This window comes from Salmo salar, chromosome ssa09, assembly GCF_905237065.1.
Source record: "Salmo salar chromosome ssa09, Ssal_v3.1, whole genome shotgun sequence".
Taxonomy (NCBI): Eukaryota; Metazoa; Chordata; class Actinopteri; order Salmoniformes; family Salmonidae; genus Salmo; species Salmo salar.
The window spans coordinates 92877113-92890975 of NC_059450.1; the positions used below are offsets into that span (position 1 = coordinate 92877113).

Below are 13863 nucleotides of genomic sequence, written 5' to 3' on the forward strand. Positions count from 1 at the left end.
CAATAGACAGTGTGGTTTGTAGTTCATCTAGGACAATAGACAGTGTGGTTTGTAGTTCATCTAGGACAATAGACAGTGTGGTTTGTAGCTCATCTAGGACAATAGACAGTGTGGTTTGTAGTTCATCTAGGACAATAGACAGTGTGGTTTGTAGCTCATCTAGGACAATAGACAGTGTGGTTTGTAGTTCATCTAGGACAATTGACAGTGTGGTTTGTAGCTCATCTAGGACAAAAGACAGTGTGGTTTTTTGTTCATCTAGGACAATAGACAGTGTGGATTATAGCTCATCTAGGACAATAGACAGTGTGGTTTGTAGCTCATCTAGGACAATAGACAGTGTGGTTTGTAGTTCATCTAGGACAATAGACAGTGTGGTTTGTAGTTCATCTAGGACAATAGACAGTGTGGTTTGTAGTTCATCTAGGACAATAGACAGTGTGGTTTGTTGTTCATCTAGGACAATAGACAGTGTGGTTTGTAGTTCATCTAGGACAATAGACAGTGTGGTTTGTAGTTCATCTAGGATAATAGACAGTGTGGTTTGTAGCTCATCTAGGACAATAGACAGTGTGGTTTGTTGTTCATCTAGGACAATAGACAGTGTGGTTTATAGCTCATCTAGGACAATAGACAATGTAGTTTGTAGCTCATCTAGGACAATAGACAGTGTGGTTTGTAGCTCATCTAGGACAATAGACAGTGTGGTTTGTTGTTCATCTAGGACAATATACAGTGTGGTTTATAGCTCATCTACGACAATAGACAGTGTGGTTTGTAGCTCATCTAGGACAATAGACAGTGTGGTTTGTAGTTCATCTAGGACAATAGACAGTGTGGTTTGTAGCTCATCTAGGACAATAGACAGTGTGGTTTGTAGCTCATCTAGGACAATAGACAGTGTGGTTTGTAGTTCATCTAGGACAATAGACAGTGTGGTTTGTAGCTCATCTAGGACAATAGACAGTGTGGTTTGTTGTTCATCTAGGACAATAGACAGTGTGGTTTATAGCTCATCTAGGACAATAGACATTGTGGTTTGTAGTTCATCTAGGACAATAGACAGTGTGGTTTGTAGTTCATCTAGGACAATAGACAGTGTGGTTTGTAGCTCATCTAGGACAATAGACAGTGTGGTTTGTTGTTCATCTAGGACAATAGACAGTGTGGTTTATAGCTCATCTAGGACAATATACAGTGTGGTTTATAGCTCATCTAGGACAATAGACAGTGTGGTTTATAGCTCATCTAGGACAATATACAGTGTGGTTTATAGCTCATCTAGGACAATAGACAGTGTGGTTTATAGCTCATCTAGGACAATATACAGTGTGGTTTATAGCTCATCTAGGACAATAGACAGTGTGGTTTGTAGCTCATGTAGGACAATAGACAGTGTGGTTTGTAGTTCATCTAGGACAATAGACAGTGTGGTTTGTAGTTCATCTAGGACAATAGACAGTGTGGTTTGTAGTTCATCTAGGACAATAGACAGTGTGGTTTGTAGCTCATCTAGGACAATAGACAGTGTGGTTTGTAGTTCATCTAGGACAATAGATAGTGTGGTTTGTTGTTCATCTAGGACAATAGACAGTGTGGTTTGTTGTTCATCTAGGACAATAGACAGTGTGGTTTGTAGTTCATCTAGGACAATAGAAAGTGTGGTTTGTAGTTCATCTAGGACAATAGCCAGTGTGGTTTGTAGTTCATCTAGGACAATAGACAGCGTGGTTTGTAGTTCATCTAGGACAATAGACATTGTGGTTTGTAGTTCATCTAGGACAATAGACTGTGTGGTTTGTAGTTCATCTAGGACAATAGACAGTGTGGTTTGTAGTTCATCTAGGACAATAGACAGTGTGGTTTGTAGCTCATCTAGGACAATAGACAGTGTGGTTTGTTGTTCATCTAGGACAATAGGCAGTATGGTTTGTAGCTCATCTAGGACAATAGACAGTGTGGTTTGTTGTTCATCTAGGACAATAGACAGTGTGGATTATAGCTCATCTAGGACAATAGACAGTGTGGTTTGTAGCTCATCTAGGACAATAGACAGTGTGGTTTGTAGCTCATCTAGGACAATAGACAGTGTGGTTTATAGCTCATCTAGGACAATAGACAGTGTGGTTTGTAGTTCATCTAGGACAATAGACAGTGTGGTTTGTAGTTCATCTAGGACAATAGACAGTGTGGTTTGTTGTTCATCTAGGACAATAGACAGTGTGGTTTGTACTTCATCTCGGACAATAGACAGTGTGGTTTGTAGTTCATCTAGGATAATAGACAGTGTGGTTTGTAGCTCATCTAGGACAATAGACAGTGTGGTTTGTTGTTCATCTAGGACAATAGACAGTGTGGTTTATAGCTCATCTAGGACAATAGACAATGTAGTTTGTAGCTCATCTAGGACAATAGACAGTGTGGTTTGTAGCTCATCTAGGACAATAGACAGTGTGGTTTGTTGTTCATCTAGGACAATATACAGTGTGGTTTATAGCTCATCTACGACAATAGACAGTGTGGTTTGTAGCTCATCTAGGACAATAGACAGTGTGGTTTGTAGTTCATCTAGGACAATAGACAGTGTGGTTTGTAGCTCATCTAGGACAATAGACAGTGTGGTTTGTAGCTCATTTAGGACAATAGACAGTGTGGTTTGTAGTTCATCTAGGACAATAGACAGTGTGGTTTGTAGCTCATCTAGGACAATAGACAGTGTGGTTTGTTGTTCATCTAGGACAATAGACAGTGTGGTTTATAGCTCATCTAGGACAATAGACAGTGTGGTTTGTAGCTCATCTATGACAATAGACAGTGTGGTTTGTAGTTCATCTAGGACAATAGACAGTGTGGTTTGTAGTTCATCTAGGACAATAGACAGTGTGGTTTGTAGTTCATCTAGGACAATAGACAGTGTGGTTTGTAGTTCATCTAGGACAATAGACAGTGTGGTTTATAGTTCATCTAGGACAATAGACAGTGTGGTTTGTAGTTCATCTAGGACAATAGACAGTGTGGTTTGTATCTCATCTAGGACAATAGACAGTGTGGTTTGTTGTTCATCTAGGACAATAGACAGTGTGGTTTATAGCTCATCTAGGACAATAGACAGTGTGGTTTGTAGCTCATCTAGGACAATAGACAGTGTGGTTTGTAGCTTATCTAGGACAATAGACAATGTGGTTTGTAGCTCATCTAGGACAATAGACAGTGTGGTTTGTAGTTCATCTAGGACAATAGACAGTGTGGTTTGTTGTTCATCTAGGACAATATACAGTGTGGTTTATAGCTCATCTAGGACAATAGACAGTGTGGTTTGTAGCTCATCTAGGACAATAGACAGTGTGGTTTGTAGTTCATCTAGGACAATAGACAGTGTGGTTTGTAGCTCATCTAGGACAATAGACAGTGTGGTTTGTAGCTCATCTAGGACAATAGACAGTGTGGTTTGTAGTTCATCTAGGACAATAGACAGTGTGGTTTGTAGCTCATCTAGGACAATAGACAGTGTGGTTTGTTGTTCATCTAGGACAATAGACAGTGTGGTTTGTAGCTCGGGCTGAAGGAGATTGTTGTTATGTAACAACTGCTTAATAACAAAACACCACATTAAATCAGTTTCACACTGAAATAATCATATCACCACTATACAAGCTTTAACAACACTGAAGTCAGTCAGTCAGTCAGACTGCCTCTCTGCTCTGCCCATTATAAAGCAGGCTGGCTGCCTCTCTGCTTTTCCCATTATAAAGCAGGCTGACTGCCTCTCTGCTGTGCCCATTATAAAGCAGGCTGACTGCCTCTCTGCTCTGCCCATTATAAAGCAGGCTGACTGCCTCTCTGCTCTGCCCATTATAAAGCAGGCTGACTGCCTCTCTGCTCTGCCCATTATAAAGCAGGCTGACTGCCTCTCTGCTCTGCCCATTATAAAGCAGGCTGGCTGCCTCTCTGCTTTTCCCATTATAAAGCAGGCTGACTGCCTCTCTGCTGTGCCCATTATAAAGCAGGCTGACTGCCTCTCTGCTCTGCCCATTATAAAGCAGGCTGACTGCCTCTCTGCTCTGCCCATTATAAAGCAGGCTGACTGCCTCTCTGCTCTGCCCATTATAACGGAGGCTGACTGCCTCTCTGCTCTGCCCATTATAAAGCAGGCTGGCTGCCTCTCTGCTCTGCCCATTATAAAGCAGGCTGACTGCCTCTCTGCTCTGCCCATTATAACGGAGGCTGACTGCCTCTCTGCTCTGCCCATTAAAAAGCAGGCTGGCTGCCTCTTTGCTCTGCTCATTATAAAGCAGGCTGTCTCACCTTGGGGAGGGAGGGTCGGGAGCGGGAGCTCTGGGTTAGGGAGTTTGTCTCACCTTGGGGAGGGAGGCTCGGGAGCCGGAGCTCTGGGTGGTCATAGTGAGCACGGTGGTAATGCCCAGTCCCACTCTGGCAGGTGCAGCGTCCATGTTGATCCAGAAGGACACCCAGGACAAAATGACAATCAGAAGGCTGGGGATGTACATCTGAATCAGGTAATAGCCCATCTGCCTCTCCAGATGGAAACGAGCCTCGATACAAGTGAACTTTCCTGTTTTACAGAGGACACAGACAGAGGAGAAAGCAGGAGGTCAGTATTATACAGAGGACACAGACAGAGGAGAAAGCAGGAGGTCAGTATTATACAGAGGACACAGACAGAGGAGAAAGCAGGGGTCATATAATAATATGATATATTATAGTATTATTACTACAATACAGTCTATATACTATTATATATTATAATATTATTAATACAATACAGTCTATATACTATGATATATTATAAAATGATTACTACAATACAGTCTACATACTATGATATAATATGATATATTATAATATTATTACTACAATAGAGTCTATATACTATGATATATTATAATATTATTACTACAATACAGTCTATATACTAAGATATAATATGATATATTATAATATTATTACTACAATACAGTCTATATACTATGATATAATATGATATATTATAATATTATTACTACAATAGAGTCTATATACTATGATTTAATATGATATATTATAATATTATTACTACAATATAGTCTATACTATGATATATTATAATATTATTACTACTATACAGTCTATATACTATGATATATTATAATATTATTACTACAATACAGTCTTTATATTATTATATATTATAATATTATAACTACAATACCGTCTATATTCTATGATATATTATAATATTATTACTACTATACAGTCTTTATAGTATTATATATTATAATAGTATTATTACAATACAGTCTATATACTATGATATATGATATATTATAATAGTATTACTACAATATAGTCTATACTATGATATAATATGACATATTTTGATATTATTACTACAATACAGTCTATATACTATGGTATGATATATATTATAGTATTATTACTGCAATACAGTCTATATACTATGATATAATATATATCACAGTAGTATTACAACAATAGAGTCTATATACTATGGTATGATATATATTATAGTATTATTACTGCAATACCGTCTATATACTAATATATAATATCTATTATAGTGTTATTACTACAATACAGTCTATACTATGATATAATATGACATATTATAATATTATTACTACAATACAAATATATATATATATATATATATATATATATAATGGTATTATTACTACACTACAGTCGATATACTATGATATGATATATATATATATATTATAGTATTATTACTACACTACAGTCGATATACTATGATATGATATATAATATTATTACTACAATACAGTCTATACTATGATATAATATGACATATTATAATATTATTACTACAATACGGTCGATATACACATGGCTGTGGATAGCCTCAGTGCTAAATTGCCTCCTAACTTAATTATCCTCCTATTTCCCTGCAATGTTGAAAAAGACTGAGGCAGAGGCCTGGAGAGAACATCAGTTTGACAGAGTGGCTGTAGGTAAAGTACCCCCTACGTTCAAATGTAACACACCACTACAGCTGACAGGTGTTATGTTGTGGTTGAACCCACTACAGCTGACAGGCGTTATGTTGTGGTTGAACCCACTACAGCTGACAGGTGATCTGTTCTGGTTGAACCCACTACAGCTGACAGGCGTTATGTTGTGGTTGAACCCACTACAGCTGACAGGCGTTATGTTGTGGTTGAACCCACTACAGCTGACAGGTGATCTGTTCTGGTTGAACCCACTACAGCTGACAGGTGTGATGTTGTGGTTGAACCCACTACAGCTGACAGGTGTGATGTTGTGGTTGAACCCACTACAGCTGACAGGCGTTATGTTGTGGTTGAACCCACTGCAGTTGACATGTATTATGTTGTGGTTGAACCCACTACAGCTGACAGGTGTTATGTTGTGGTTGAACCCACTGCAGTTGACATGTATTATGTTGTGGTTGAACCCACTACAGCTGACAGGTGTTATGTTGTGGTTGAACCCATCTACTTTCCTGACCACAGCTGCGTAGCAAACACCTCAATGGATGGCAAGGATTCCTCCCAAACAGCACCCTATTCCCTATATAGTATAGGGCTTATAGGGCACTAGGGTGACTAGGGTGCCATTTTGGACATTAGCCCAGAACATAAGCTAAAAGAGGGCATTATAAACTCATGATAGGTATCCTCTTTCTTTTCATGCTGACTGTGTGATGTGAGCACCAGGTGTGTCTTGTCTGTCGAAGTGGCTTTGACGCTCCAGATCGCTGACAAGTCATTAACTCAGCTCATAGTCATTGAAGACAGCTGTCTTTGTCTTGAAGACTTTTAATTCAATTAGAGTTGAACCCTAGTGTATTGTTTTGGATGTGGACAGAGGGAGACATGGAGGGAGGCCACAGCGTCATTGAAATTGATTTATAGCTGTGATACACTTCAGGGCTTTTGCATCTGATAAGATATGATGGTCTCACAATGATAGTGGGGTGTATTAGACAGACAGACAGACAGACAGACAGACAGACAGACAGACAGACAGACAGACAGACAGACAGACAGACAGACAGACAGACAGACAGACAGACAGACAGACAGAGATGATATTTACAGATCGAAAACAAATTATGTTGACAATATTATAGCTAGTGTAGCGAGAGCGAAACTGCAATGCACCAGCGACAATGATTAGTATTGCTTGTAGTTTCTGGCCCAACCTACATGGACTAGGGAAAGGGGGAAGGGGACATTACATGTGATCTGAACCAACCTACATGGACTAGGGAAAGGGGGAAGGGGACATTACATGTGATCTGAACCAACCTACATGGACTAGGGAAAGGGGGAAGGGGACATTACATGTGATCTGAACCAATCTACATGGACTAGGGAAAGGGGGAAGGGATATAAACAGGACAAAGTATGAACGCTGAAGGAAGGACGCAGTGGGGCCGAGGAATCGTCTCTCCTCAAATCACTAGATTGCTGCCTATAAACTTGAGACAAATGTACATTTTGTGCTCGATTGAGGAGCAGATAAGCACGTACACACAGTGCAGCATGGCTGGTGAATAATATTTGATTTGATTTATTTCACCTTTATTTAACTAGGCAAGTCAGTTAAGAACAAATTCTTATTTACAATGATGGCCTACCAAAAGGAAAAGGCCTGCTGTGGGGACGGGGGCTAGGATTCAAAATAAAAATATAGGACAAAACACACATCACGACAAGAGAGACACCATAACACTACATAAAGAGAGACCTAAGACAACAGCATAGCATGGCAGCAACACATGACAACACTACATGGCAGCAGCACAAAACATGGTACAAACATTATTGGGCACAGAGAACAGCACAAAGGGCAAGAAGGTATAGGTAACAATAATTCACGCGAAGCAGCCACAACTGTCAGTAAGTGTCCACGATTGAGTCTTTGAATGAAGAGATGGAGATGAAACTGTCCAGTTTGAGTGTTTTTCGCAACTCGTTCCAGTCTCTAGCTGCAGTGAACTGAAAAGAGGACCGACCCAGGGATGTGTGTGCTTTGGGGACCTATAACAGAATGTGACTGGCAGAACGGGTGTTGTATGTGGAGGATGAGGGCTGCAATAGGTATCTCAGATAGGGGGGAGTGAGCGTTTTATGAATAAGCATCAACCAGTGGGTCTTGCGACGGGTATACAGAGATGACCAGTTTACAGAGGAGTATAGAGTACAGTGATGTTTCCTATAAGGAGCATTGGTGGCAAATCTGATTGCCGAATGGCAAAGAACATCTAGCCGCTCGAGAGCACCCTTACCTGCCGATCTATAAGTTACGTCTCTGTGATCTAGCATGGGTAGGATGTTCATCTGAATCAGGGTTAGTTTGGCAGCTGGGGTGAAAGAGGAGCGATTACGATAGAGGAAACCAAGTCTAGATTTAACCTTAGCCTGCAGCTTTGATATGTGCTGAGAGAAGGACAGTGTACCGTCTAGCCATAATCCCAAGTACTTGTATGAGGTGACTACCTCAATCTCTAAACCCTCAGAGGTAGTAATCACACCTGTGGGGGGAGAGGCATTCTTCTTACAAAACCACATGACCTTTGTTTTGGAGATATTCAGAACAAGGTTGAGGGCAGGGAAAGCTTGTTGGACACTAAGAAAACTTTGCTGTAGAGCATTTAACACAAAATCCAGGGAGGGGCCAGCTGAGTATACGACTGTATCATCTGCATATAAATGGATGAGAGAGCTTCCTACTGCCTGAGCTATGTTGTTGATGTAAATTGAGAAGAACGTGGGGCCTAGGATTGAGCCTTGGGGTACTCCCTTAGTGACAGGCAGTGGCTGAGCCAGCAGATTTTCTGACTTTATACACTGCACTCTTTGAGAGAGGTAGTTAGCAAACCAGCCCAAAGACCCCTCACATACACCAATACTCCTTAGCCGGCACACAAGAATGGAATGGTCTACCGTATCAAAAGCTTTGGCCAAGTCAATAAAAATAGCAGCACAACATTGCTTAGAATCAAGGGCAATGTTGATATCATTTAGGACCTTTAAGGTTGCAGTGACACATCCATAACCTGAGTGGATGTAACGATGACGCCGTAACGATGATGCTGAGTCAAGAAGCAGGTGCAGGTAAAATGTCGAATGAAAACAACAAACATGAAACAAGACAGCGTAACAGAAGCGAGGTAACATGAACACTGGTGCAAAACCAACTGAGGAATGAACAAAAGGAAGGGACCTATTAAGGGAAGGTAATGAGGTCTAGGTGTGAATCATAACGATGAGTGCCAGCTGCGCGCAATGATGATTCCCAGGACCGGTGGTTAGTATTCCGGCGACGTTGCACGCCGGAGGGGAGGAGCAGATGTGACATTACCCCCCCTGACGCACGGCTCCTGCCGCAGGACGTCGCCGACTAGGAGGACGACCTCGGGACGAGGAGCGGGTCGATCTGGGTGGTGAAGGTGGAAATCACAGAAGATGTTGAGATCCAGAATGTCCTCCACCGGAACCCAACACCGTTCCTCAGGACCATACCCCTCCCAGTCCACCAGATACTGGAGCCGACCCCCATGTTGCTGGGAGTCCAGCAGAGATCTGACAGCATACGCCAGACTGCCCTCGATGTCCAGGGGGGGTGCTGGGGTGTCATGGGGGACAGCATCAGCTAGGGGACCAGGAACCACCGGCCTGAGAAGGGAGACATGAAACGAGGGTGAGATACGGTAGAGAATGGGCAGTTGTAACCAATACATCACCTCGTTGACCCTCTGGAGAACCTTGAACGACCCCACAAACCGGGGTCTTAGTTTCTTGCAGGGCAGGTGGAGTGGGAGGTTCCTGGTAGAGAGCCAGACGCGATCCCCAGTGTGGAACACAGGGGTCTCACTGCAGTGGCGGTCTGCCTGTTCTTTTTGACGATGGACGGCATGCTGGAGTCTTGCGTGAGCTTCGCTCCACACTTCTTCTGCACGCCGGAACCACTCATCAACCGCAGGAGCCTCGGTCTGGCCCGGAGTCCACGGAGCCAGGGCTGGCTGAAAACCCAGAACACATTGGAAGGGAGTCAACCCTGTGGAGGAGTGTCGCAGCGAATTCTGGGCGTACTCTGCCCATGGAAGGAATCGTGCCCACTCACCCTGACGGTCCAGACAGTGACTCCTCGGGAACCTCCCCAGCTCCTGGTTCATCCTCTCCACCTGCCCGTTGGACTGAGGCCAATACCCGGAAGTGATGCTGACCGTGACCCCGAGCTTCTCCTTGAAGGCCCTCCATACTCGTGACGTGAATTGGGGTCCATGGTCGGAGACGATGTCCTCCAGAAGTCCATAATGTCAGAAGACCTGTTTGAAGTGTGCCTCAGCGACCTGGAGAGCAGTGGGGAGACCAGGAAAAGGAATTAAATGACATGACTTCGAAAATCTATCCACTACCACCAGAATGGTGGTGAAACCGTCAGAGGAGGGGAGATCGGTTACAAAGTCAATGGATAGATGAGGCCAGGGTCGCTGAGGCACAGGAAGCGGTAGGAGCTTCTCTGCTGGAGCATTCCGGGGAGACTTGGTTTGGGCACATATGGAACAGGAGTTGACATAACGAGTGACATCCTGCGTCAAGGTGGGCCACCAGTACTTCTCAGCAATGGAATGGATGGTGCGAGAAATACCTGGATGTCCAGCAATGACAGCTGTGTGTGCCCAGGTCAGTAGCCGATCCCTTATCCCTGTGGGAACGTAGGTGCGCCCAGGTGGACAGTTCAGGGGCGCGGGCTCCCTCTCTTGAGCCTGGTGGATCTCCACATCTATGTCCCAGACCACAGGAGCTACGACTCGGGAGGATGGGATTATAGGCTCACAGGACAGGGCCCTCTCCTGAAATCATAGAGGCGGGACAAGGCATCGGCCTTGGTGTTCTTTGAGCCTGGGCGATAGGTTATGCTTCAAGTTAAACCTTGTGATGAAAAGGTCCCACCTTGCATGCAGTCTATTCAGCCTCCTCGCTGTCCAAATGTACTCCAGGTTCCTGTGGTCGGTGAGGATGACGAATTGTTCCTTGGCGCCCTACAGCCAGTGTCTCCACTCCTCTAATGCCAACTTCACCGCCAGGAGCTCTCGATCGCCGACTTCGTAGTTACTTTCTGCAGGGGACATTTTCTTAGAATAAAACGCACATGGGCACAACTTCTGCAGGTTCTCTTGTTGTTGAGACAAAACTGTCCCCACGCCTACCTCGGAAGCGTCCACCTCCACCACAAAGGATATCGTGGGATCTGGATGTTTCAGCAATGGGGCGGAGGTGAAACGTCCCTTGAGAAGATGGAGGGCCTCATCGGCTGCTGGACCCCACACCAACCTACGGGGGCCTCCCTTAAGGAGAGAAGTGAGAGGAGTGGCAACAAAGCTGAAATTCCTGATGAAACGACGGTAGAAGTTGACAAACCCCAAAAACCATTGTAACCCTTTAATGGTGGTTGGGACTGGCCATGACCTGACTGCATCTACCTTCTTGTCGATTGTAGGCACTCTGCAGGTCCAGTTTGGTGAAGAACCAGGCCCCGTGGAGCTGCTCGATGGCATACGGCACCAACGGGAGGGGGTACCAATACTTCTTGGTAACTACATTGAGTCCTCTGTAATCAATGCAAGGGTGTAATCCTCCATCCTTCTTGACCACAAAGAAGAAACCAGCCAACGCAGGAGAAGTGGACGCGCGGATGAACCCCTGTTGGAGCGCCTACTGAATGTAATCCTCCATGGCCTGGGTCTCAGCCACAATAGAGGGTAGATGCGTCTGCGCGGAGGTGTTGTATCAGCAAGCAGGTCAATGGCCACAGTCCCAGGGGCGATGATGAGGGAGACAGGTGGCCCGGGTCTTGGAGAATACCTCCCTCAGATCCTGGTATACCTCCAGGATGTTGGGCTGAAGGGCAAACAAAGGCCTCTCAAACGATGTGGAACCACAGGGAAGCAGGCCCTCCGGCATTTAGGTGACCAGTCTGATTCTCATCCTCGACCATGAAATAGTGGGATTATGGCGTTGAAGCCAAGGGAGGCCGAGGATTATTTTGTGAACTGGTGCACTGGTGACGAAGAAGGGGATATGTGAGCGGTTGAGTGAGGGTGAGCGGTTGAGTGATGTGTGTAATGGTTCCGGATCCTAATGGCCGATAATCGAGACCTTGCACCAGAAAAGTAGAGGAGAGCGGGTATGAAGTAATATTGAGAGAGAAGGCAAGGGTCTAATTCATAAGAAATCCATAAAATTCCCTCCTTGACCACAGTACATACAGAGAACCAGTTGTATCCATCTGCAGCGCTCTGCCGCGGGGAGGCATGTGACCCCTACCTCCATGGGTTCAGGCTCTGATTCTGAGTGTTCGCCGAAGGAGGGAGAGAAGCGATGAGAATGCCGACGCTACCGGAGAAGGTTATCCAGACGGATGGCCATCGCAATGAGTGTGTCCAGAGTAAGGTTGACGTGTCGGCAGGCCAATTCCGTCTGGACCTCCTCGCGCAGACCTCTTCTAAATAGCGTGCGAAGCGCCGGTTCATTCCATCCACTGGATGCTGCTACTGTCCGGAAGGTTAGCGTGTACTCAGCAGCTGTCTGATCCCCCTGCCTTAATTGAAGTAGACACTCACCTCCCTCTCTGCCCTCCAGGGGATGATCAAAGATACATTTAAAACAAAGCCATAAATCCCTCATATGAATTTAGCTCCTCCTCTCTTCTCTCCCAGACAGCTGTAGCCCATTCCAATGCCCACCCCATCAGCAGAGAAATACCCGTGGCAACCTTAAACCGCTCGGTGGTGGGGGCTCCCATCTGGTGTGTAAAATAAAGGGAGCACTGAAGTAGGAAGCCACGTCATTTGGATGGGGTACCGTCATATTTCTCTGAGAGGGATAAATGGGCATTGCTGACCGGAACGGGTTGCTGAATGGGCTGTTGGGCTGGCTCACTGGGTAGGTTGGATCCTGAGTTTCCTCCACTAGTACGATGCTGCGTCTCCCGGGAATGTTTGAGAGGCTGCAAACTGCGAAGGACCTCTTCCATGGCCGTCCCCAGTTGTGCCAGCTGGTCATGCTGCTGACGCAGAAGGTAACCCTGTTCATCGACCGTCAGAGATCGACCGCGAGAAGCAGGTGCAGGTAAAATGTTTAATGAAAACAACAAACATGAAACAAGACAGCGTAACAGAAGCGAGGCAACATGAACACAGGTGCAATACCAACTGAGGAATGAACAAAAGGAAGGGACCTATGAAGGGGAGGTAATGAGGTCAGGTGTGAATCATAATGATGAGTGCCAGCTGCGCGTAATGATGAGTGCCAGGTGTGCGCAATGATGATTCCCAGGACCGGTGGTTAGTATTCCAGCGACGTCGCACGCCGGAGGGGAGGAGCAGGAGTAGACGTGACAGCGGAAACCAGATTGCATACCAGAGAGAATACTATAGACATCAAGAAAGCCAATCAGTTGATTATTTAGAAGTTTTTCCAACAATTTTGATAAATAGGGCAAAATAGAAATTGGCCTATAACAAGTTTGGATAAAAATAAAGGACGCACCGTGGCTGCCTTCCAAGCAATGGGAACCTCCCCAGAGAGGAGAGACAGGTTAAAAAGGTTGGAGATAGGCTTGGCGATGATAGGGGCAGCAACCTTAAAGAAGAAAGGGTCTAAACCATCTGACCCAGATGGTTTTTTGGGGTCAAGTTTAAGGAGCTCCTTTAGCACCTTGAACTCAGTGACCGCCTGCAGGGAGAAAATTTGTAGCGGGGCAGGGGAAAAAGAGGGAGGAGCATTGGTGCTAGTCGCATTAGAAGGGGTGGGAGAGATGAAGAAATGTTGGACGGGCAAGGAGGCA

General features: G+C 44.7%; 1 protein-coding gene across 3 annotated transcripts in view; it reads right to left on the minus strand.

Moving 5' to 3' along the window:
- LOC106612254 (glycine receptor, alpha 1) overlaps positions 1–13863 on the minus strand; it is a 146934-nt gene that overhangs the window by 26080 nt on the left and 106991 nt on the right. For all 3 annotated transcript variants that reach the window (XM_045724231.1, XM_045724230.1, XM_045724232.1), the window contains one exon: positions 4359–4573. In XM_045724231.1, coding sequence (XP_045580187.1) covers positions 4359–4573 — 215 coding nt within the window. The remainder of the gene's footprint in view (positions 1–4358; positions 4574–13863) is intronic.